This window comes from Rhinopithecus roxellana, chromosome 8, assembly GCF_007565055.1.
Source record: "Rhinopithecus roxellana isolate Shanxi Qingling chromosome 8, ASM756505v1, whole genome shotgun sequence".
Taxonomy (NCBI): domain Eukaryota; kingdom Metazoa; phylum Chordata; class Mammalia; order Primates; family Cercopithecidae; genus Rhinopithecus; species Rhinopithecus roxellana.
This window is the reverse complement of record NC_044556.1, coordinates 140,585,527-140,607,739: the sequence shown is the minus strand read 5'-3', so window position 1 is coordinate 140,607,739 and position 22,213 is coordinate 140,585,527. Positions and strand designations below refer to the sequence as shown.

The 22,213-nt window shown below is 32.0% G+C and overlaps 1 protein-coding gene across 2 annotated transcripts in view; it reads left to right on the top strand.

The window, feature by feature from the left end:
- The window catches only part of BRINP3 (BMP/retinoic acid inducible neural specific 3), a 404,576-nt gene that overhangs the window by 177,341 nt on the left and 205,022 nt on the right, over positions 1–22,213 (top strand). The window contains exon 3 of one of the 2 annotated variants that reach the window (XM_010366528.2): positions 18,534–18,724. The exons of the other annotated variant lie outside the window; for it this stretch is intronic. Within the exon in view, the coding sequence (XP_010364830.1) occupies positions 18,534–18,724 (191 nt within the window). The remainder of the gene's footprint in view (positions 1–18,533; positions 18,725–22,213) is intronic. 2 annotated transcript variants of the gene reach the window in all.

Here is a 22,213-nt window from a genome sequence, read left to right as displayed (position 1 = left end):
TGTAAATTTATGTATATATGTCCATTTCTTGTCCAGATTCATAAATGTGGACTGTAATGTACACTGTGGTCTTTGGGGAATAATAATGTGTCATGTGCATTCAATAGTTGTAACAAATGTGCTATCTGGTGGGAGATACTGATAATTTAGGAGGCTGTGCATCTGTGGGGTTTGGGAGTATTTGGATTAACTCTATATTTTTCTCTCAGTTTTGCATTTAACATAAAATTACTCAGAAAAAATGTTTAAAAAAATGCTTCTATCTATATACAAGTAGCACCAAAACACTTTCAGCAAACAAATATAGGGAACTACCAACATATAAATTTTATCTATAAATATTTGCTGAAAAAATGTTTTTCTATAATTAAACATCTGTTTAAATATTATTTATGATTAAATGATAAATTTTATCAAAAAAATGCTCGGTTTTACTATCCACTTTTTCTCCCAACAAATAACATTTCTGTGTAGTTATGTAATCTTTATAGTCTTTGAAAACTCTACCTTTAAATGACACAGAGATAGTTATGTAATTACACAGAAATAGTTTTCTCACCTTGCTTTGTTTTCTCAACAATTTATTTAATATGCCTATATATTCCAAAACTCTAGCAGACTTTTCAATATTGTATATACTTTTAAAATTTTTATTTCATACGTTTTCAGGACATTGCATAAAATTGTTTGGAAAGGAAGGAAGGAAGGAAGGAAGGAAGGAAGGAAGGAAGGAAGGAAGGAAAGAGGGAGACAAGTGAAGGAATTATGGAAAAGCAGGAATTAAGAAAAAAATTGAAAGAGTAAAAATACGATAAATGTGAAACCTTTTTTTTTCACTACAGTTTTCTAAAGTATTTTGACAGATTAAGTGAAAATTATAACACTATTTAAATTGTTCAAAAGGAATTTAGAGGAAATATTAAACACAATTATATTATAAATGGGAGAGATAAAATGAAGTAAAGGGAAGGAAGGTTTCTATGGGAACTGGTAAAATACTGACCCCAGTGAACTGTGATAAGTAAAGCCATCAATAAAATACATACAAAGAGATATAATCAACATCAGTATAGATATATAAAAATGGAATTTTAAAACCTGTTCAAGTAACTCAAGAGGATAGGAAAAAAGAGAAAGAGAATGGAAAACAGAAACAAAAGAAAGCATTGTACTTAAGTTTTATAATGTTAATCATTACTTTAAGTAGAGATGGTATACATACACTAATTAAAATACAGACATTGGTGGAATAGATCAAGAAAACATAGCTCCTATGTAAGCTGTCTATGAAGAAAACACACCTCAAATATAACAATATAGGTTAGGTAGAAGTAAAGAATGGAAAATAACATAATAGACAAACATTAATTTGAGAAAAAGAAGTAGTGACTATATTAGCATAAGCAGAATTCAGAGCAAAGAAATCTACCAGAGACAGTTGCTTACTATAATGATAAAGAATTAATACAACATGAACACATATTAGCCTTAAATGTGCATGCACCAAACAACTGGGCTACAGGATATTGTAAGCAAAATTTAGTAGAATTGAAGGAAGAACTAAAATAATCCACAACTATAGATGGATATTTCAACACCTCTCTCATCAGTTGCTGGAACAACTTGATGAAAAGTCAGCAAGGATATAGAAGAACACGACAATGTCAACAAACATGATCTAATCAATATATAGAACCCTTTAACCAAATACACAGACATTTTCAGGGCCCCTGGGTCACATTAAATAGAGCATACTAAGAGTCATGAGACAAATCTCAACTAATTATGATCACACAGAGTATATTCTATGACCATAATTGAAGCATTCAAGAAAGCAACACCAGAATGACAAGGGAATTTCCAAACACTTGGAAACAAACCACACACTTTGAAACATACTATAGGTTAAAGACAAAGTCCCAAGACAAATTTTAAAAAGACCCAGAACTTAGTGAAAATGAAAACACCAAGTATCAAAAATTGTGGAACATGATTTAGGCAGTACTGAGAGAGAAATGTATAGCGTAAAAAACTTACATATACAAAAGAAAAAAAATCAAACCAATAATATGATACCTCCTCAAAGATCTTTAAAAAGAGAAAAATTAACCCACACAAATGAAGAAAACATAAAGATAATAGCAAAAATCAATGAAGTTGAAAAAGAGAAACAGTAGATTAAATCAATGCAACAAAAACTTAGTTCTTTGAAAATAACAGCAATAAAAATAAAATTGGCAATATTCTAGCAAGAAAAAACGAGAGCAGACAAATTACCAAAGTCAGAACTCTAACAGTAGTTATCACCACACAACTCATGGATATAAAGAATTAATTAAGAGGATACTAAGGAATACTGTGAAAACTCTACATATGTATATTTGACTCAAATTAAGCTGACCAATTTCTTAAAAAGCACAAACAACCACAAATTATATCATTGACTAGCTTTAAAATTCTTAAATACATTGTGGTTATAATTTTTAAAACTCCAAATAAATCTTCAGGCCCAGATGATTTCACTGGAAAATTCTAACAAATATTTGAATAAGAATTAACACTAATTTTACAGATTATTTCCCAGGAAACAACACTTCCAGTTCATTTTTTTTTTCAATCTATTGCTACCCTGATACCAAACCAGAAGAAAAAGCATGCATACACACACCTACCCTGATACCAAACCAGAAGAAAAAGCATGCATACACACACATGTACACACACACACACATGAGAAAACAGAATTCAGCTATATATAAAAGGAATTACACGTCATGACCAAGTGGAGTTTCTTCTAGCATTGTGAATTTGGTTCAATATTTTAAAATTAGTATAATCCATAATACGAACAGGGTAAAGAAGAAAAAATAAAATGATCATACCAGTTGTTCCAGAAAAAAAAAAAATAAAGCGTTTGGTGAAATTCAATGTTTATTTATGAGAAAAAATCTGAGAAAAATAGGAATCAAGGAAAAATTCCTCAACTTCATAAATTGCATCTATGAAATTCAACAGCTGACATTACACTTAGTGGCAAAAAATAGTGTGTTCCCATTAAGGTTGTAAACAAGGAGCTTTTCTCTTCCCAGTTTTCTTCTAGGAGTTTTATGATTTCAGTTCTTACATTTAAGTTTGTAACCTATTTTGAGTTATTTTTTGTATATCGTATGAGACAAAGGTCCAATTTTATACCTTCACTTATGGATATCCAGTTTTCTCAACACTGTTTATTTTCCAATTGTGTGTTCTTGTCACCATTGTCAAAAATTAGATGACCATATATGGATAGGTTTATTTCTGGCCTCTCTATTCTGTGTCTTGTTATGCAAATATCATATTATTTTTATTACTGTAACTTTGTAATATAGTTTGAAATCAGGAAGTGTAATGTCTCCAGCTTTGCTTTTTTTTTTTTAAAAAATATTGTTTCATCTATTTGAAGTCCTTTTTGATTTTATATAAATTTTAGGATTCTCTTTTCTACTTATGTGAAAAATGCTATTGGAATTTTTACAGGAATTGCATTAATCTGTGGATTATTTTGGGTAGCATGGGCATTTCAACAATATAAATTCTTGTAATTCATAAACATGGGATACTTTTTCATTTATTTATGTGCTCTTCAGTTTATTTCATCAGTGCCTTCTGATTTCCAATGTACAAGATTTTCACTTATTTGGGTAAATTTACTCCTAAGCCTTTTTATTCTTATTTATGCTGTTGTAAATGGGGCTGTTTTCTTAAACTCTTTTGTGGATAGTCCTTTCTTAGTGTATAGGAATGTTACTGATTTTTGTATGTTGAGTTTGTATCCTACAACTTCTCTGACTTTATTTTTTGGTTTAGTGGCGTCTTTAGGGTTGTCTTTGCAATAAGATAACGTCATCTGCAATAGAGACAATTTAGGTTCCTTTCAAGTTTGGATGTATTTGATTTATTTTTCTTGCCTAAATGCTCTGGCTAGAATTTCCAGTACTATGCTGAATAGTGGTGAGTGTAGGCAGCCTTGTGTTGTTCCTGATCTGAAAAAGGAAAAGCTTGTCATTTGTCACCATTGAGTATGTTAGCTGTAAGACTGTCATATATAGTCCATATTCTATTGAGGTGCACTTTTTCTATACCTAATATGTTGAGAGATTTTATCATAAAAGAATGTTGAATTTTTGTCAAACCCTTTTTCTGCATCTATTGATATAATCATAGTGATTTTATCCTTCATTCTGTTAATGTTATGGATCATATTTGTTATCCATGTATATATCAAATCATCCTTACATCCCATGATTTTTTTTTAATTTTTAGTTTTTGTGGGTACATCCTTGTAATATTAAAAATTTAAATATAACATGAAACTGTAAAACTTCAAGAATAAAATATAGGGGAAAATATCCTTAAAACTGGTTTTGGCTATAATTTTTTAAATATAATACCAAAAGCTCAGATACCAAAAAAAAAAAAAAAAAAAAAAAAAAAAAAAAAAAAAAAAAAAAAAAAGACAAATGAGGAGCCAGATCATGATGGCCAATTAGAACTTCCTAAAGATTGTTGCCTTGCAGGAATATTACATTGAATAACTATACACATTAAAAAGCACATTCAAAAGAGCAAAATTAATCACAGTGCCTGATTTTGGTATCATAACCAAAAGAGAGAAATTGAAGACTGTAGAAAGGACAGTACCACATTGTCTAAACCACCCCTTCCTGCTACCAGGCAGAGCTGTGTGGAGAGAGGAACTGGCTGTTTGGGGAGGGAAAGGAAAGGGAGTGTGGGAATTTGCATTGAAACTTAGTGCTGGCCCTGCCACAGTGGAACGCAAAGCAGGGCAGGGCCCTCATAGTCCTTGATTCTAGACTGGTGCCCACAGAAGGAGCATTTAGACCTCTGCACTAGAGAGGAATCTGCCACCCAAGTAGCAGCAACCTGAGTCCCAGCCTGCTTCACCACTAGCTGACTACAGTGGACTCGGGTCCCCAGTAAATTTCAGTAGCAGGTAGGCTGTAGTGACCGTGGTTTTGGGCAAGTCCCAGTACTGCACTGGTCTGGGTGGATGATGGCTTAGGGAGAAACCCAACATCATGTAAGTTGTGGCATCCATTAGACTGCCCACGTCACTCCTTTCCCAACCTCAGGCAGTGCAGTGTGGAGAGAGTATCTCTATGTTGGGGAAAGAAGAGGAAACAGTATGGGGGACTTTGCCTAAGAGCCAAGTACCAACTCCGCAACGTAAAACAACAAAGGACAGAACCAAGTGAGCGGCTTAACACTTCTAAATCCATCCCGGGGCAGAAGACAATCCACCATCCTGGCAGAACAAACCCAAATTCCGGCCCTCTTCTCTACTGGCTGGTCTTTTCCAAGTTCAGGTTGGAGCGTTGGTGAGCTAGCAGTTTGCAAGACTTACAACAAACCTAGGCTCAGGGCACCCTTTAGTGCTAAAATGCCAAGAGCGACCACAGGCTTATGGAGCTCAACAGGCAATCCCCTTTAAACTACTGGAAGACTCTCTGAAGAAGTACAGGTACAAACAAGGCAAGACTGAAATAAATACCTAATTTTTCAATGCCTAGGTATTGATGCATGCCTTCAGGCATCCAAAATATTCAAGGAAATATAACCTAACAAAATTGATTAAATAAAGTGCTAGTCACCAAACCTGGAGAGGTAAGGTTTAACTTCTCATCCAGGAACTGAAAATAGCTGTTTTGTGGGCCAGGTGAAGTGGCTCATGTCTGTAATTCCAGCTCTTTCAGAGGCCAAGGCAGGAGGATCACTTGAGCCCAAGAGTTCACTAACTCTTTTGTTGCATGGGCAACAAAGTAGACCCTATCTCTATAAAAAATTAGTCAGGCATGGTAACACATGCCTGGAGTCTCAACTACTCAGGAGGCTGAGCTGGGAGGATCACTTGAGATGTGGGAAATTGAGTCTGCAGTGAGCCATGATTGTGCAACTGCACTCTAGTCTGGGCAACAGACTGAGACTCTGTCTCAACAACAACAAAAAAACAAACAAACAAAAAAAAACAAACAAAAAAAGTTAGTTTGAGGTACTTGTGATAGCTATAAGATGTTTTTCGTAAAATTAATGACAACCACAAAGATAAAACCTATAATAGATACTCTAAAAGTAAAACTTAAGGAATTAATAATACCACCAGAGAAAATAACCAGAAAGGAAACAGTAAGAAGTGAAGAAAGGAAGAGAGGAGTTACAAAACATTTAGTAACAAAATGGCAGTATCAAGTCCTTACCTACCAATAACAATACTGAATATAAATGGACTAAATTGTCCAACTAAAATTTAGTGGCTGAATGAATTAAAAAAGAACAAAAAACTAAACTCGACTGTGTGTTGCCTACAAATAATCCACTTTGCCTATAAAAACACACATGGATTGAAATTGAAGAGGTGGAACTATGTATTCCATGAAATGAAAATGAAAACCAAAAAAGAGCAGGAGTAGCTACGCTTACATTATATATAATAGACATTAAATCAAAAACTATAAAAACAGAGAAAATTTCACTGTATAATGATAAAAGCATCAATTCAGTAACAGGATATAACAATAGTAAATGTATGTGTACTAAGACCACAACACCCAAATATGTAAAGCAAACATTAATAGATCTCAAGGGAAAGATACACTTCAATGCAATAATAATAGGGGACTTCCAAACCCCATTTTCAGCAATGTTTACATTATTTAGGCAGAAAACCAACAAAGAAACATCAAAGTTAAACGATGCTCTAGACTAAATGGATAAAGCTGACATTTCCAGAACATTTCACTCAACTGCTGCAGAATAAACAGTCTTCTCATCAACACATGGGATATCTTCAGGATAGATGATATATAAGGACACAAAACAATTTCAAGAGATTCAAAAAAGTTGAAATCATATCAAGTATCTTTTCTGACCATAATGGACTAAAACTAGAAGTCAGTTAAGTAAGAGGAATGATGGAAACTGTACAAATACCTGGGAATAAAACAACATGCTACTGAATGACTTAGGTATCAATAAATAAATTAAAAAAGAAAAATTTAAAATGTCTTAAAATGCATAAAAAGGAAATCAAAACATAACAAAATGTACGGAATATAGATAAAGCAGGAATAAGAAGAATATCACAATAAATGCCTAAGACAACAACAACAAAAAGACTTCACATAAAAACTTAATGATGAACCCCAAGAAATGTAGAGAAGCAAACACAAACCAATCCCAAAATCAATAAAAGACAAGAAATAGTAAAGATTAGAGCAGAAATAAATGAAAGTGAGATTAAAATATTACAAAAGATCAACAAATCAAATATAATTTTTTAAAGATAAACAAAATAAATAATCATTTATGTAGTATAAGAACAAGAAGACACATATAAGTAAAATCAAAGATAAAAATGAGACATTACAATGAATAACACAAAAATACAAAAGATTGTTAGAGACTATTATGAATTCCTATATGCTAACAAATTGGAAAACTAGAAAAAATGGATACATTCTTGGAAAAATACAACTTACCTGTATTGAATCACAAATTAAATGAAAACCTGAATAAACCAATAGTGAGTACAAAGATTAAAGAAGTACTAAAAATTCTCCCATCAAAAATAGACTTTACGTTTCTATTTATTTATTTATTTAGAGACAGGATCTTGCTCTGTCACCCAGGCTGAAGTGCAGTGGTGCAATCAGAGATCAAGGTAGACTAGACCTCCTGGGCTCAAGTGATTCTGCCTCCGCTTCTCAACCTCTTGAGTGGATAGGATTACAGGCAAATGCTACCAGAGCAAGCTATTTTTTTTTTTTTTTTTTTTGTAGAGAGACAAGCTATGTTGCCCATGCTTCTCTTGAACTCCTGGGCCCAAGCAATCCTCCAGCTTCAGCCTTCCAAAGTTTTAGGATTACAGGCATGAGCCACTGTGCTCAGCTGTCATTTTTTTTATTTTATATTTTTTCTTGTCATGTAGAGTGACTCTCCATAATAAGTTTTTCAGGTTCATCAGTATTTTAGGTTTGCTGATCACTTCCTTTTCAAGAATACAATATATGGCCATTAACTGTAATTGCCATGCTGTACAATGGACCTCTTGAACTTATTCCTTCTGTCATTTTGTATCATTTGGCCAGCATTTTCCAAAATCTCCCATGGCTCCATATCCCCATCCTCTGGTAGCTACCAGTCTACTCTCTCCTTTTATGGGATCAACTTTTTCAGATTTCACATATGAGAGAGGTCAAGCAGAATTTTTCCTTCTGTACCTGGCTTATTTCATTTAACATAATGTCCTCCAGGTTCATCCATGTTGCCACAAATGACATTATTTCATTCTTTATTATGGCTGATAAGTACTCTATTGTGTACATATACCACCTTTTAAAATCTGTTCTTTTGCTAATGGACACAGGTTGATTCTATGCTTTGGCTATTGTGAATTATGCTGCAATAAACATGGAAGTGCAGATATCTCTTCAACATATAAATACGTATATATATCCAGTAGTGGGATTACCAAATCATATGGTAGTTCTATTTTTATTTTTTGAGAAATATCCAAACTGTTCTCCACAATGGCTGTTTTCATTCACATTCTCACCAGGTGTGTTCAAGGGTTATCTTTTTTCCACATCCTTGCCAAAATTTGTTAACTTTTGTTTTTTTAATTATAACTATTCTAGCAGGAGTGAAGTGATATCTCATTGCGGTTTCAATTTGCATCTCCCTGATGATTAGTGATTCTGAATACTTTTTATTAAAATGGCAGGCCATTTCTAGATCTTTTTTTGAGAAATATCTATTCAGGTCCTTCGTTCATTTTCAAATCAGGGTATTTTTATTTGTTTTATTTTTTATTATTTATTTATTTTAGTATCTTATATGTTTGGGATATTAACCCCTTATTTTCTCCCATTCTGTATATTGTCTTTTCATTCTGTTGTTTCCTTTGTTCTTTGGAAGCTTTTAACTTTGTTGTAATCCAGTACATCTATTTATGCATTTGTTGCCTGTGCTTGTATTCTCTGCACCCTGAGCTCAGAGTTTAGACTATACTATATCACCTATTAAAGTAATTGATTATAAACTTCTTTAATCATTCACTTCCTACAATTCCTCTTTCAAGAAATGTGAAATGGTCTCAAAGGCCATTTAAGTCCTTCTACCATGTAGAGGTTTACATTCTCTGTTTCCTGGGTGGCTAGTCAGGACAATAAATGATTAATCTATGCTTGGCTTTTTGCTTCTGTTTGATATATATTACTGTTTCTCACATTCCTCCCCATTTAATGAATAAACTTCTCTCAACCTCATCTGTTTCTTCTCTTTCCTCTCCCTCTCTATGCTCGATATCTTTCCCTGTCTCTCCCGTACACCCTCCATGCTTCCCACACAAATATATACACACACACACACTCTCACAGATATACATTACCAGTAATAACCACCTTTCAATCAAAGTTGCTATCTATCTGTAAAGGAGTTAATGTCATTAGGTTTGAGGTCTGACTCCCTGGATTTAAATTCTTGCTAGGTATAAAGCCTCGGATAATTTATTTCTAACAATCTTCTCTCATTTATCAAAAGGGGATAAAAAGAGCACACGTCTCAGTGCAATAGTTTAAAATTCATAGGTTGATCGCTTAGAAACAAGTCTAATTAAATTATCATTTCAATTTCAATGATTAGGTAAAAGTTATCTGCCAGAAGATGTTTAATGATCACTAGTATGAAAGTTGTTTTTTGCCTGTCAAATGTATAAACTTATTGACTGCTAATCAGTGAAAAATTACATTTTAAAGTTTATAGGAGAAAAGTAGTCAAATATATTTATTTTTCCCATAAAAGATGAAAACTGAACGTGTCTATATCAATGTGCTTCCACTGTCTTATGGCTGGCACAGATAAGATAAATTAAAAATATTCTTATATTTGAAATATCTGGATTGCTCTTCTCAAAGTGTATTAACTGTAAGATGCTTGGAGTACCACAACTATACATTTTACTGCCCTAGCAGGAAATGGTAGCATATTTCTAAACTTCCCAACATATATTTTAGATATCAGTGGAAGTAGGTTTTTACATATGATTAGTGCTTCTCAGTTTAGAGCAAATAGTTAACTTTTAATTTGTCCTAGTCACATGAACCCTCAAAGATGATAATTGAGAAATATATTCCTCTACTGAGCTTGATTTTCTGTGAACTTTAGTCAGGGTGTATACTAACAAGTAGAAAACCTCATTCTTTTTCATACTTAGGTGGCTATTTCATTTTAGCTCACATGAGAATATTTACTCATTTCGTGATTCCGAGTGTATTTAGTGAGTGACTACTATGAGTCATTCATTTGAGTCTTAAAAATACAATGGTTATAAGAAGAAATAATTCACATCTACATGAAACATGAATCAAAGAGTGACACAACCAAGTTGACAGAAGGAAAAGAAAATTGTGCCATATAACAGGAGGACCTGAATTAATTGGAGACAGGTATGGTAGAGCAGAAAAGACGGCAGTTCCCACATATTATTATTATCTTTGAAGTTCATATAAAGCAGGTAATATTTAAGAAGTTTATATTATATAAATCCCCGAAAGGAGATGGTAATACTAAGTGCTTGCTAGATAACAAGTCTCAATTTATAATCCATACAAGACAGTGATATCCAGAGAAAGATGAAATTACCAGGTGATATTTTATAAAGTGTTTGTGTGTAAAATTGTATTCTAACCATCAAGCCTGATTCAAACCGAAAGGTTATAATTTGGGGAATAAAAAATTTACACCTTGTAAACTTAAGTTTATACTTTTTCTGAAAACATATTTTGTCATAAAGTACCATATTCAGTCTCCCTATTCGATGTATATATGAAAGACATAAAATTAAGAGCATGTTGAAATAAATCATTTGTATATTAAAGCCTATGACCTGCAGCAACACATTTTCATTTGCCTCAACTATGTGGGAAAATATATTTTAAAAGGAATTATCTTTAAGACATTTTAAGACATATTTCAGGAAAAATATACATTCTACTGAATTGGGTTATTATTCAAAACTCATCTTTATTATGAAAAAAAAATTATTGAAAGATGGGCAATTTATATTTATTGTCACTAAAAATGCAGTTATTCTTTAAAAACAATTCTTCATTTTGACTTCTTCATGTAACTTGAAATGAAGCAATACCTGAAGTTGTAATTTATTGTAAGCTCAGATATATAATTGGTTAGTTACCTTCACATAATCCATGATTTAAAAATCTTTGACCCAATGTTTAAGGTAGATGTGGTATCATTATAAAGAAATCTCAGAGGAAATACTGCTTATATGATTGAAGAAATTCTCAGCAAACATTATTTTTTCATTAACAGATATCTATTTCCCATTTACCTATCTTTATGAGCATTTAACTTATTACTCTTTACCTGAAACAACAATGGTGATGTGCATAGTCTTTGAGTGATTTTATTTATAAATTCTCTTGTAAATTTTTACTTATTAATTCTATAAAATTTCATTACCTTAATCAGTAATATTTATGTATTTTTAAAAATTAACATCCTGGCACGAAAAACCCACTTCACAAATTTACATGTACCAAAAATTACTAAGAAGTAATCCATGTTTTCTGTACCTCTGTAGTTAAGTTTTACACATTTTACCTCAAAATGTCCCCAGTATCAGTTTTATTATACCTATGATCATAGATGTGGCGTGTTTACACCACTGAGGTTATGAACATGCAAAAATACAGAAAGCTTTACATTTTGTGAATTAAATTGGTGAGGATAGGATTTGAAACTTCAGCAGTTTCACTCCTAATTTCATTTCCTTTTAAAAATTAAAATTCCCTAGCTAAAATAATAAAATGTATTTATGAATGCAATTTTTTTCATGTATTAATGAAGATAATGAATTACTTCTGTAACTATAAATGCTAAAATAAAATAAGTCAGTGTTTCTTTTTTTATCAGAAAAAAACAGACTAAGTATTTTATTTTATTTTATCTCAGATATGTCTGTGCCTCTTGGCTTGTCTACACTGATCAATAGCTACCTAATCTGTATTATTATATGAATGTAATTAAGCAGTAATTTTGATAACTTGATATAATATTTGTAATAAAAAACTATACTATCAAACTTTAGAAAGCAAAATTTAAGCAAAAGTCTTACATATTTTACTTTATTCAAATGAGAAGATCATTAACAGCATGTTTGTATATTTTTACACAAAATTTTGCTAAGAAGTGTTCAAAATGTGATTTAATATAAACAAGCATAATCAATTTCTATATTATCATATATACTTGCGTCTATGTTGTATTTCTCTTAAAGTTTCATAAAACCCTATTAAGCAATGAAAGTGATTTAAAACTATGTAACATAAATTAAATTATTTTCAGTAATTTCAGAGTCCTAAAATTATAACATATTTTAAGAATTTGAAGTGTGCATAATCAGCCATAAACCGGAAAATCCTTTAACACTTTCTCAGTAGCCCCATCTTCATCTTTTTTATTTCAATGATAGTCATGAGGTTACAACTACTATTAATTCTTATTGTTCTACTGACATGGCAGTTGTTTTTATTGCAGTCATGCTAATTGTCTTCTGTAGTCTACTTTGAGTTTGGCAGCTTTTTCAAAATACAACAGTCATTAATCAGTGCTTCTTAGAAATCCTACATGTAAATACTTTACATAAGTTATATTTATGATTGGACTTTTATCCCCAGTATTTTATTTGCATAGATTCATTCTGCTAAATTTCCAACATCATCTAAAATTTTTTCCCAAGCTTAAAAAAAAAATTAAACTCTAATACTATTAAATTTATTTTTTAAAAGTTTGATGTATCAAGGGGCTAAATGGAGAGTGGATTTTTTTTATCTTGCTAATTACTGAGCATTTAGCTGTTTTATAAACACTAGCTTCAGTGCTACAGGCATCCAGGCTATTTGAAACATTTTCCTTTTACCAGCCTAATGGAAAACAGTGTCATTTGTGAGATGTTGAAGTTATATGGTAAGAATGTTTTTGTTTTTGTTTTTTGAGATGGAGTCTCGATCTGCTTCCCAGACTGGGGTGTAGTGGCACAATTTTGACTCACTGCAACCTCCACCCCCCGGGTCAAGCGATCCTCTTGCCTCAGCCTCCTGAGTAGCTGGGATTACAGGCACACACCATCACAGTTGGCTTTTTTTTTTTTTTTTCTTTTTTTTTTTCTTTAAGTAGAGACAGGGTTTCACCATGTTGGCCAGGCTGATCTCAAACTCCTGACCACAAGTGATGCATCTGCCTCAGCCTCCCAAAGTGCTTGGATTACAAGCATGAACCACTGTGCCCAGCTGGTAAAAATGCTTTTAAAAATCAATTTTATATATCACAGTTACTCAATAAAATTATGGGAAGCCAATATTGGTATTAGTGCCATTTCTTAAGATCTGTATGATTTTACAGATGTAATTAGAATGTTATTGTTATTAAAGTTTGACAACTTAATTTATGATTTTTGTTTTGAATCTGTTCCCAGTAGACATGAATGCTTAGGTAATATATTTATTTTAAGATTCTGTTGTGTCTGAAAATTTTAATGGTTATTAATAAAATTACTAGCCAACAAATACAGTAATGTGAGAAGTAAGTAATAATAGCACTGAGGACGTTAGACAACTTCATTTAGTGGAAATTAGCAGTTAAAGGTAAATCTTTTCAGTTACTGCATCATCAGCTTTTGTCAATATATTTTGGGTTTCTTATTCATTGGTATTTAATACAAAATTTCTAATATGAACAGTGGCAAATTCTGTGTTTTGGGGAAACCAAATACATGTATGCACTTTTAAAGAAATCATGACAGTCAATATATTTTAAATATACTGAGTACATTTGTGTATTTGTATATATTTAAATGCTAATAAGAAAGGTTAATGGCAATGTGGCAATTATGTGACAGGCATTTAACTGAAATTTGATATGTCATTCTTATTTTCCAGCCTTTTTAATAAGCTGAGTAGGGATACAATTATAATAAACATTGTAGAAAAATAAATATTGTGTGGAAATACATAATAGATGATTGCACATCAGAATTTTTAGCAGGCAAACATACAACTCTAATAAACCAATAGAGGCTCCTTAGAGTATGCTCCCCAAAAATATTTTCAAAGTAATGTTCTGGTTAAACTGCTTATAGCCCATATGTGTGTTCCATAAAACAGTGGTGCCTTGAAAGGGACTGAGTTACATTAAACTCTAATGATTGTGCCTATTTAATTGAAAGACTTTCAAACGTTATGATGGGAAGATAGTTACGTTCTGTGAAGGTTCCAAGTTGAATACAACACTTAGTTAGATACAACAATGTTCTTATTTAATATAAACATAAAGCATCTGGATGAAATCCTGAGATGCCTTTAGGTAAAATGTTCTCATTATGATAATTACACCCAACAGCATGTTTTTAATTCAGCACTCCATTGCTTTGTTTTTCCAGCATTTAATGAATGCATGATCTAGTTGTAACTGAGGTAAACCTTATCTTCAGGAAACAAGGAAAAAAAAAATCCGCAGCCCTTAGGTTCCAATTTATATACAGACGTTAGCTCCTTATTACCTTCCTAATATTTCCCAGAGTCAAAAACTTTACATCAGTAATGATAAACTAGATTATATTACTAGAAAATAAGCAAATAAAATAATCCTATAATCTTTACTGGAGTGCAGTGGTATGATCTCGGTTCACTGCCATCTGTGCCTCCTGGGTTCAAATGATTCTCCCACCTCAGCCTCCCATAATCTTGATGACTTTATATGACAAAATTTATTTTCAGTTCATTCACTTGTTCATCCTGTTAAGCTTTAGGGATATATGTGGACCATAGCTATTCTGATTATAGTTGCAAATCAACATCCCTGGCTTATGGACCAGGTTTTACATACATGCTCACAAATCTTCACCAAAGTAAGCCACATGGCCACAGTGACTTAAAATGTCATCAGTAAATGTCTTATCTTGTGTTCCAGAAAAAGTGACACTGGGAATTTTGATTCATATCTAATGTTTACTAGTTACAGTGTGGCTGTCCAGAGATGACTGTCTTTACTTAAAGTATTCATATCACCACTTCTTAGGATTATTTTGCTATTTTATCTCAGTTTCCAGCAACGCTTTATAAAGATTGTAACAGTGATCATGTAGCAGGACAATACAAACCAAATGTGGAGTGGAAATCAGAGCTCTCTTAGATTTCAATTTGAAATTTATGTTTTCTACACAAACTAACCTTGTTGGATATACACAATGGTGTGGTGTTTTGCGTTATGCTTTATATGAAAATATGGGGAGAATACTAGAAGATGAAGTTTCTTGAAATTAAGAAAATAATTTTCTTTAGTTATTAACAGTAACTATAATTACTTAGTTATTAAATTAGTTTTAGTTTGGCGATGTCCCCAGAGTTTGTTCTTCCTTTATGTTTTTTGCATGACCGATATAGTAGATTAATAGATGGGGTGGCAAAGTGTTTTATCATTTGAAATATTAGAAGGCGAAGTGAGACTACAAATTTAACATACTGAGTGAGTAAAAAGCACCTGATAGGTGAAGAAGGCTCTTTGGAAAGTTGTTCAGGAAGCCTTCTTAGGATCTTCAGAGAAAACATATCCAAAGTGAGCTGGATTAGGTCTATTCATATCAAAGAACAGTGATAAATGGGGTAGAGGAGTTGGGCTAACTAAGCTACTATACAATTGCATTTTTCACAGAAAATACTCTAAAGCCTTTGCATTGCAATTTATTCATTCATATTTTATCTTTGTATAATCTTTGAGCCCTCGAGGTCATAGATTTTCTTATGTTCAACTGTATTGCCAGCAACATGCACAATAATATTAATTGATAATAAAGAGTAGACAATATTTTCTTCGAATAGCTGATTCTGTAGTATTATAGTCTTGTAAACTGATTTCATAAAATAAGTAATTTGTGTTAGTTGTTTTGTAATGTGTCTATTGTTCTTATTTGAGAGAGACAAAATGAAGAAAGTCATAAATACATCAGTTCAGAATAGATCATAGATTTATATTTGTATATTTACTAATTGTTAAAAAAGATAGAATTGCACTTTTCTAGCATATATTTACTCTTTCAGCATTTTAGAAAATCTTTAGGAAAGCATGTATCGAAAATCTTTCAGCATTTTAGAAAGCATTTGTACAGGATACAAAATATTACCATTGAATCAATCATCTTGGATTTTTTAGTCTACTTATTTCACTTAGATTGTATCTTAATCTATGAATATATTTGAGTTAACAAATTTAGCACTGTAAACCACTGAAAAATGTATGTCACAGCTTTAAGGTAAAGTTGTGTTATTCCTTATTGATTAAATTACAAGCATTTTACAATAGCTAAAAAATTAAATGAGAGTAAGCTTATAAATTTTTGAATTAATGAGCAAATATTTTGATCATGCTATAAAAATATCTTCTTAGAAGTTTTGTATTACTATATATCTTGAGGTATATCATCAAATTTTAGGACTTAAATATTTTGTTTCAAATGATCTTTTTCAATGTTTAAATTTTTATTTATATATCATATATATAATATTATGCATTTTATATATTATACATGTACTATTATGTACCTACGCTTCAGATTTAAGTAACTTTATTATAGAAGTGAATAGCATAAAAATTTATTTATATCAACTTATAAAGATAACAAAGACATTTTTACTCAATTTTGAGGGAACGTTATAATAAATTCAGTCTATGAAAGCCCTATATTTACTGAAAAGATGGCGTTTTGATGAGATCTGAAAGGCAATATACCAAATTGTATATATCAGTGGTTTTATTCAAAGTATGGTCATCAGAAGAGCAGCACTAGCATGTCTGTTAAAAATGCAGATTCTAACTCCTATCTAATACCTAATGAATCAGAATCTGCCGTGAAGTTTCCAGGTGATTCTGATAGGTACTGAAGTTTGAGAACCCGTGGTAGAAAAACGCTAATTAAAACTGTTTAGATGAGCTGATTCTTACAGGAAACAGCAAGAATTTCTCAAAGATGAAAGAACTTCTAATTTATGTTCAGGCCAAAGTCTTCCCTAGATTCAAAAGTGATTCTGATCATATAATTAGTAACAAAAATGAGTTGTTTGACTGTCAAATGTGTGCCACAAGTACTAAATATCCATAGTTAGAAACTGTCAGGGTCATGCCCCTTTGACCTGGAAGTATGTGCACTGTTCCTCATTATTTTGCATCAATCCTTTTCCTGCCTCCTTGCACCAAGCAGTTTATTATTGTTATTTCACATATTGCCTAATTGTTGTCTCTGCAGAGTTACCCTCTCTGGCCATGTAATGTAAACTATGACCACACTTCATATAGTCATATTTCTCATCAGAGTGGTCTGTATGTGTATCTCTCAGTAAATATCGGAATTTAAAACTTTTAAAAATTAATTTTCTGTCTTTTAAAATTTATTCCTGAACATTTCTCCAAAAGGAGAAGGCTACTTTCAGAAATTCATCAGTAGATGAATTTCTTATCATGCACTGAGCCTGGCACATTGCAAGCATTTTTTTGGAGAAAAATATAAATAAATATGGCACATGTATATAAAGTGTTTAATCAACACTTTATTTGATTATTTTATAAATACGAATTAACACACTTAAAGTATTAAGCCTAGTAAAGTGTTCTTCTCTGTGTGTGACATTTGAGAATTTTATTGGACCACTTCTCAGAAAAAAATTCAGACCCAGTTTACTGTAATTCTTTTCTAATTTATTATTAGGCTGATTTTATCTCAGTGTAAATATATAAATTCTTTTAAAAAATGTATAAATCTTGTATAACCGTATCTTTCATTTTTTCTAACTTGGCCAAATTTATCTATAAAACCACTTCGCATCTTGAGAAACTGCAATAGCTGAATTTGGGTTTCCAAATATGTTGTAAACCATAATTATTTAAAATAAAAAAAAGAAGAAAACTGGCTTATCTTTTGATGATGTTTTTAAAGTGCTGTCGCTCCTTAATACCCCTGAGGATTTTTACGTTCTCACTCTAAAGTGAATAGAGAAAGGAAATCATTAGGGTGATGAATATAAATCATTCTTTTTTTTTTAATATACCTTAGAAAATGAAAAAAAAATTACCTTAGTTATTTTGTTATTGTTTAGTAACTCTATATTCATATTCTAGGCATAATAAAGTCATTTTTATGAATATATATTTTCTTGGGGAAAAAAATCTCGGTGGAAGCTGTTCACTTTAAGTGGCTTGTTTTTTCTTTACATGACTTGGTTTTAGAGTATTCACTCCAGTTAAATAAATTATAAATATTGCTTTTCCTACTCATAGCACACAACATAGTATTACAAGCAAGAGTAATTGTAATGTACTGACCCCAGCTAAACTACCAAGTGAACTTCTCAAATGAAAACATTCAGATAGATTACGCATTTATGAATAAAAATAAATTTGCTTTTCAGGGAGTTTGGCCGCTGGAAAGTAAATAACCTTGCAGTTGAGAGAAGAAATTTCCTTGGCTCTCCTCTGCCTCTTGCCCCTGAATTCTTCCGCAACATAAGACTTTTGGGACGTCGACCTACCCTTCAGCAAATCACAGAAAACCTTATCAAGAAATATGGGACACATTTCTTGCTATCTGCTACTCTGGGAGGTACGGCTCTTTGAACATATTTGTGCCTGTGTGTGCTTGTGCATAAAACTGTATAAATCACAGAAAAGTGTTAATTAATCCAGATAGCTACAGTATGAATAGTTATAGAACTCATTCATTCATTTACCCAACACATTTTGAGTGATTATTAAATGTCCCACACAGTGTTCACAACTGTGAAGCAGATGAATATTACTTAGTTTCTGCATGAAAGCTATTTACAATATAATAACATACACATATTTGACATAATTATTGCACTCTTAAGGTCATATGGAAACTTTTATTTGAAATACATGAATAATAAGCAGTCACAGGTGGGGTCATCAATTCTATTTATAGAGAGAAGGAAAGGTTTCTTGGAGTATGTGTTAAATAACTACAATTAAATTTTTAGCGCCATTTTAGTGTTTCTGATTGTAGTTGATACAGATTGTAGCTGGTACAGAAAAAGTGATAAACAAATAATTACGACGCATAAGAAAGTAGAAATGAATAAATGTCACTTTCTCGATCAATGTATACATTTGTAAAAATTAAGGAAGCTATTGTGTGATATGGTTAAATACTATTTAGCCATACAAATATGGCTTTTTCATAGTGATGTATGATTCAGCATTTTGAATATACTTAAATGACATTTTAGGAGATAATGTGTAATAAGCAAGATATGACATTTTCCTAAAATTAAAAAATATCCCAGATTTACATATATTTTTAATTTTATGTTTGATTTCAAATAGTGTCCCACAATTTCATTTAGAAATAGATGTTACTTTTTCTTATAATGAAGAACAGTGTACAAAATTCAATAGGAAAGCCACAAAAACAGTGAATCCTTGCTTTCTGTCAATTTCTTAATGAATTTACCAAAGATAGCCGGGCTGATTCACAACAATGGTATGGTGCCACAAAGGGCAATTCGTCCATTTTTTAGCCTTAGAGGATGTCTTTCCTTAACCTGCCAGCCCAGTCTTTCAGCAAGTCATGTCAATTTTTTACACCAGTATATACCCCATCTCCAGCATCAAACTCTTTCCTCACCTCCTCTCCAGCATCTCTAGACCAAGACATCATCACTTTTTCTTTTTTCCTGCAATACTCCAATGGTCCTTTTTCCACACAGCTCTTTCAAAAACTTGAGTCAGTTCATATTCACTGTTTCAACTGAAACCTAGAACTGGCCACTTAAAATCAAATCTAAGCATCTCCCTATGATTTCTAAGACCTTACATCAATGATCTGATGGATGCTACCTTTAAACTCAGGCCTCTTCTCACCTCTTCCTCATGCTCTGTTTTTCAGTCACAGTCACAATGATGTTCACATTTTTCTACCTAAATGTTATTTTTCCAATGAGGCTTTTTCCTGACCACTTTCATCAGTAGTGCCCAGTGAACCCCATTGTTCTCCACTATTTCATGATCAAATTTGCATTTCTCACTGCATTTATTATTATGTGAAATTATTTTAATTATTTGGCTATTGGTTTATTATCTGTAGTTCTTGCGTATTTTCTTAAAAATAAGGGCCCTGGCTGTATTGTTCACCACTTCATCCCCGTGGCTCTGATTGCACTTCATTTACACTAGGTTCTCATTAACTATTTGTTAAATGAATAAATAAGTAAAACTACACTTTCTTTGGAGACTGAGGTCATCCAAATCACTAGATATATGTAAACATTTATAATATAAACAGAGAATAATTGAGTTATAATTCAGGAATGATTCTGAATGAAAGCAAATCCAGAGAGCCAACTGGGTCAAATTCACAAATAAAGATTCAGAATCGATGAGAATCAGTACCCAAGTAAGAGTAGGTAAGGTAGGCATGAACAGGTTGAAAAATGAGTGGATGCCTGAGCACATTGTGGAAAATAACTCTGGCATGGAATCTCAAGACATTAAAGGTGAAAAATATTGGTGACTAAGGAAGAAATAAAAGTCTGACTGTAAATACACACTATCTCTTCATTACCTTCTTCCACAAAAGGATAGCGATAAAATAAGAAGAGAAAGAGATTAGCTACATTCTTGTTGAGTCCTGATTCTCCCTCTCTGCTTTTTAGTCAACTGTGAGACTTTAAAATATATTAAGTGATTCCTCTGAATTTTAATTTTTTTAATAGAAAAGGGGAGAATAAAACCTATGTGATGGGACATGGGAAGGTTAGTATAAATGTTAAAAAATGTGCTTAGCACAGTGTGTGGTATAATTTAAATATGTGATGAATTGAAGTTGTTTTCATTATATTAGTGTAGACAGCCAAAACATATAAAATATTTCAATAATTGTGAAGATTGAGTCTGTGAAAGCTGTGTCTATTTGGCTCAGTTATGTCAATTATTATTAATTGTATAAAATCTGAAAGGTAAAATGTAAATTATTTCTATAACACCTCCTATAAAAAAGTTCAGTGATTTTGAAACACATGCTTCATTATTATTATATAAGTGATTCAAAGCACTTGTAAGTATTTCAGAAGATAAAATGTATTTTTCCAGATAAGAAAGAAAGGAAAAGACAAAGACAGAAGAGATCAAAAACCACCAATGGTTCCCATATACATTCGTGTTTCTTAGTTTCAAAATTTAACTATGTTTTACTATGTTGGTACTATGGATGCCACATTTTTGCTTTAAGATTCATTTTTATTTTGTATGTTATTTTGTTGTATAAACCATTTTTCAAAATTTATGACCTTGATCACTTGAAGTCGATCTTCCAGTGATGGCAATGTGCTCTCTCTAAATGATTTTACTTCAGTGTCTTAAAAGTTTTGTTCAAGTATTGCCTTAAAGGGGGAAGGAGATGGAATTAACACCCTTACTCACATTTTAATCTCGCAATATTCCTTGGATTGAGTTTTCATACTTTTTTTTTTTTTTTTTTTTCTGAGACAGAGTCTCGCTCTGTCGCCCAGGCTGGAGTGCAGTGGCCGGATCTCAGCTCACTGCAAGCTCCGCCTTCCGGGTTTACGCCATTCTCCTGCCTCAGCCTCCCGAGTTTTCATACTTTTTTGTACTGGAATTATTTTTCTTCTCAAAATGTTACTTTATTTCCCTGTGGGAATTTTTGTTTGTTAAAGATAATAATTCAGTAAAGATGCATGCAATAATTTAAATAGCTTAAAGATATAAACCATCTGCAATTAAAATGTATACCAGGAATGATTTCTGGAAATTTTAAAATTATTGCTATTGTACTTACACAAAAATCTTTTTAGTGACTGTGAGTTTATCATTTAACCTTCACTCGTTTTACCTGATTGAACATGTATTTGAAATTGTATTTATCCATTTTTTAAAAGAAATGGAAGTTTGTGGCAGTTAATTTGAACTAATTCCCCCACTTCTTTCTCTTAATTAATTAAGACAAAGCAAAAACTGTAACACTAGTGTGTAATGGATATAAGCAAACCTTTTAAACAAAAAGCCAGTCACATCCGTGTCCCTACAAAGGACACGAACTCACCAGAACATAAAG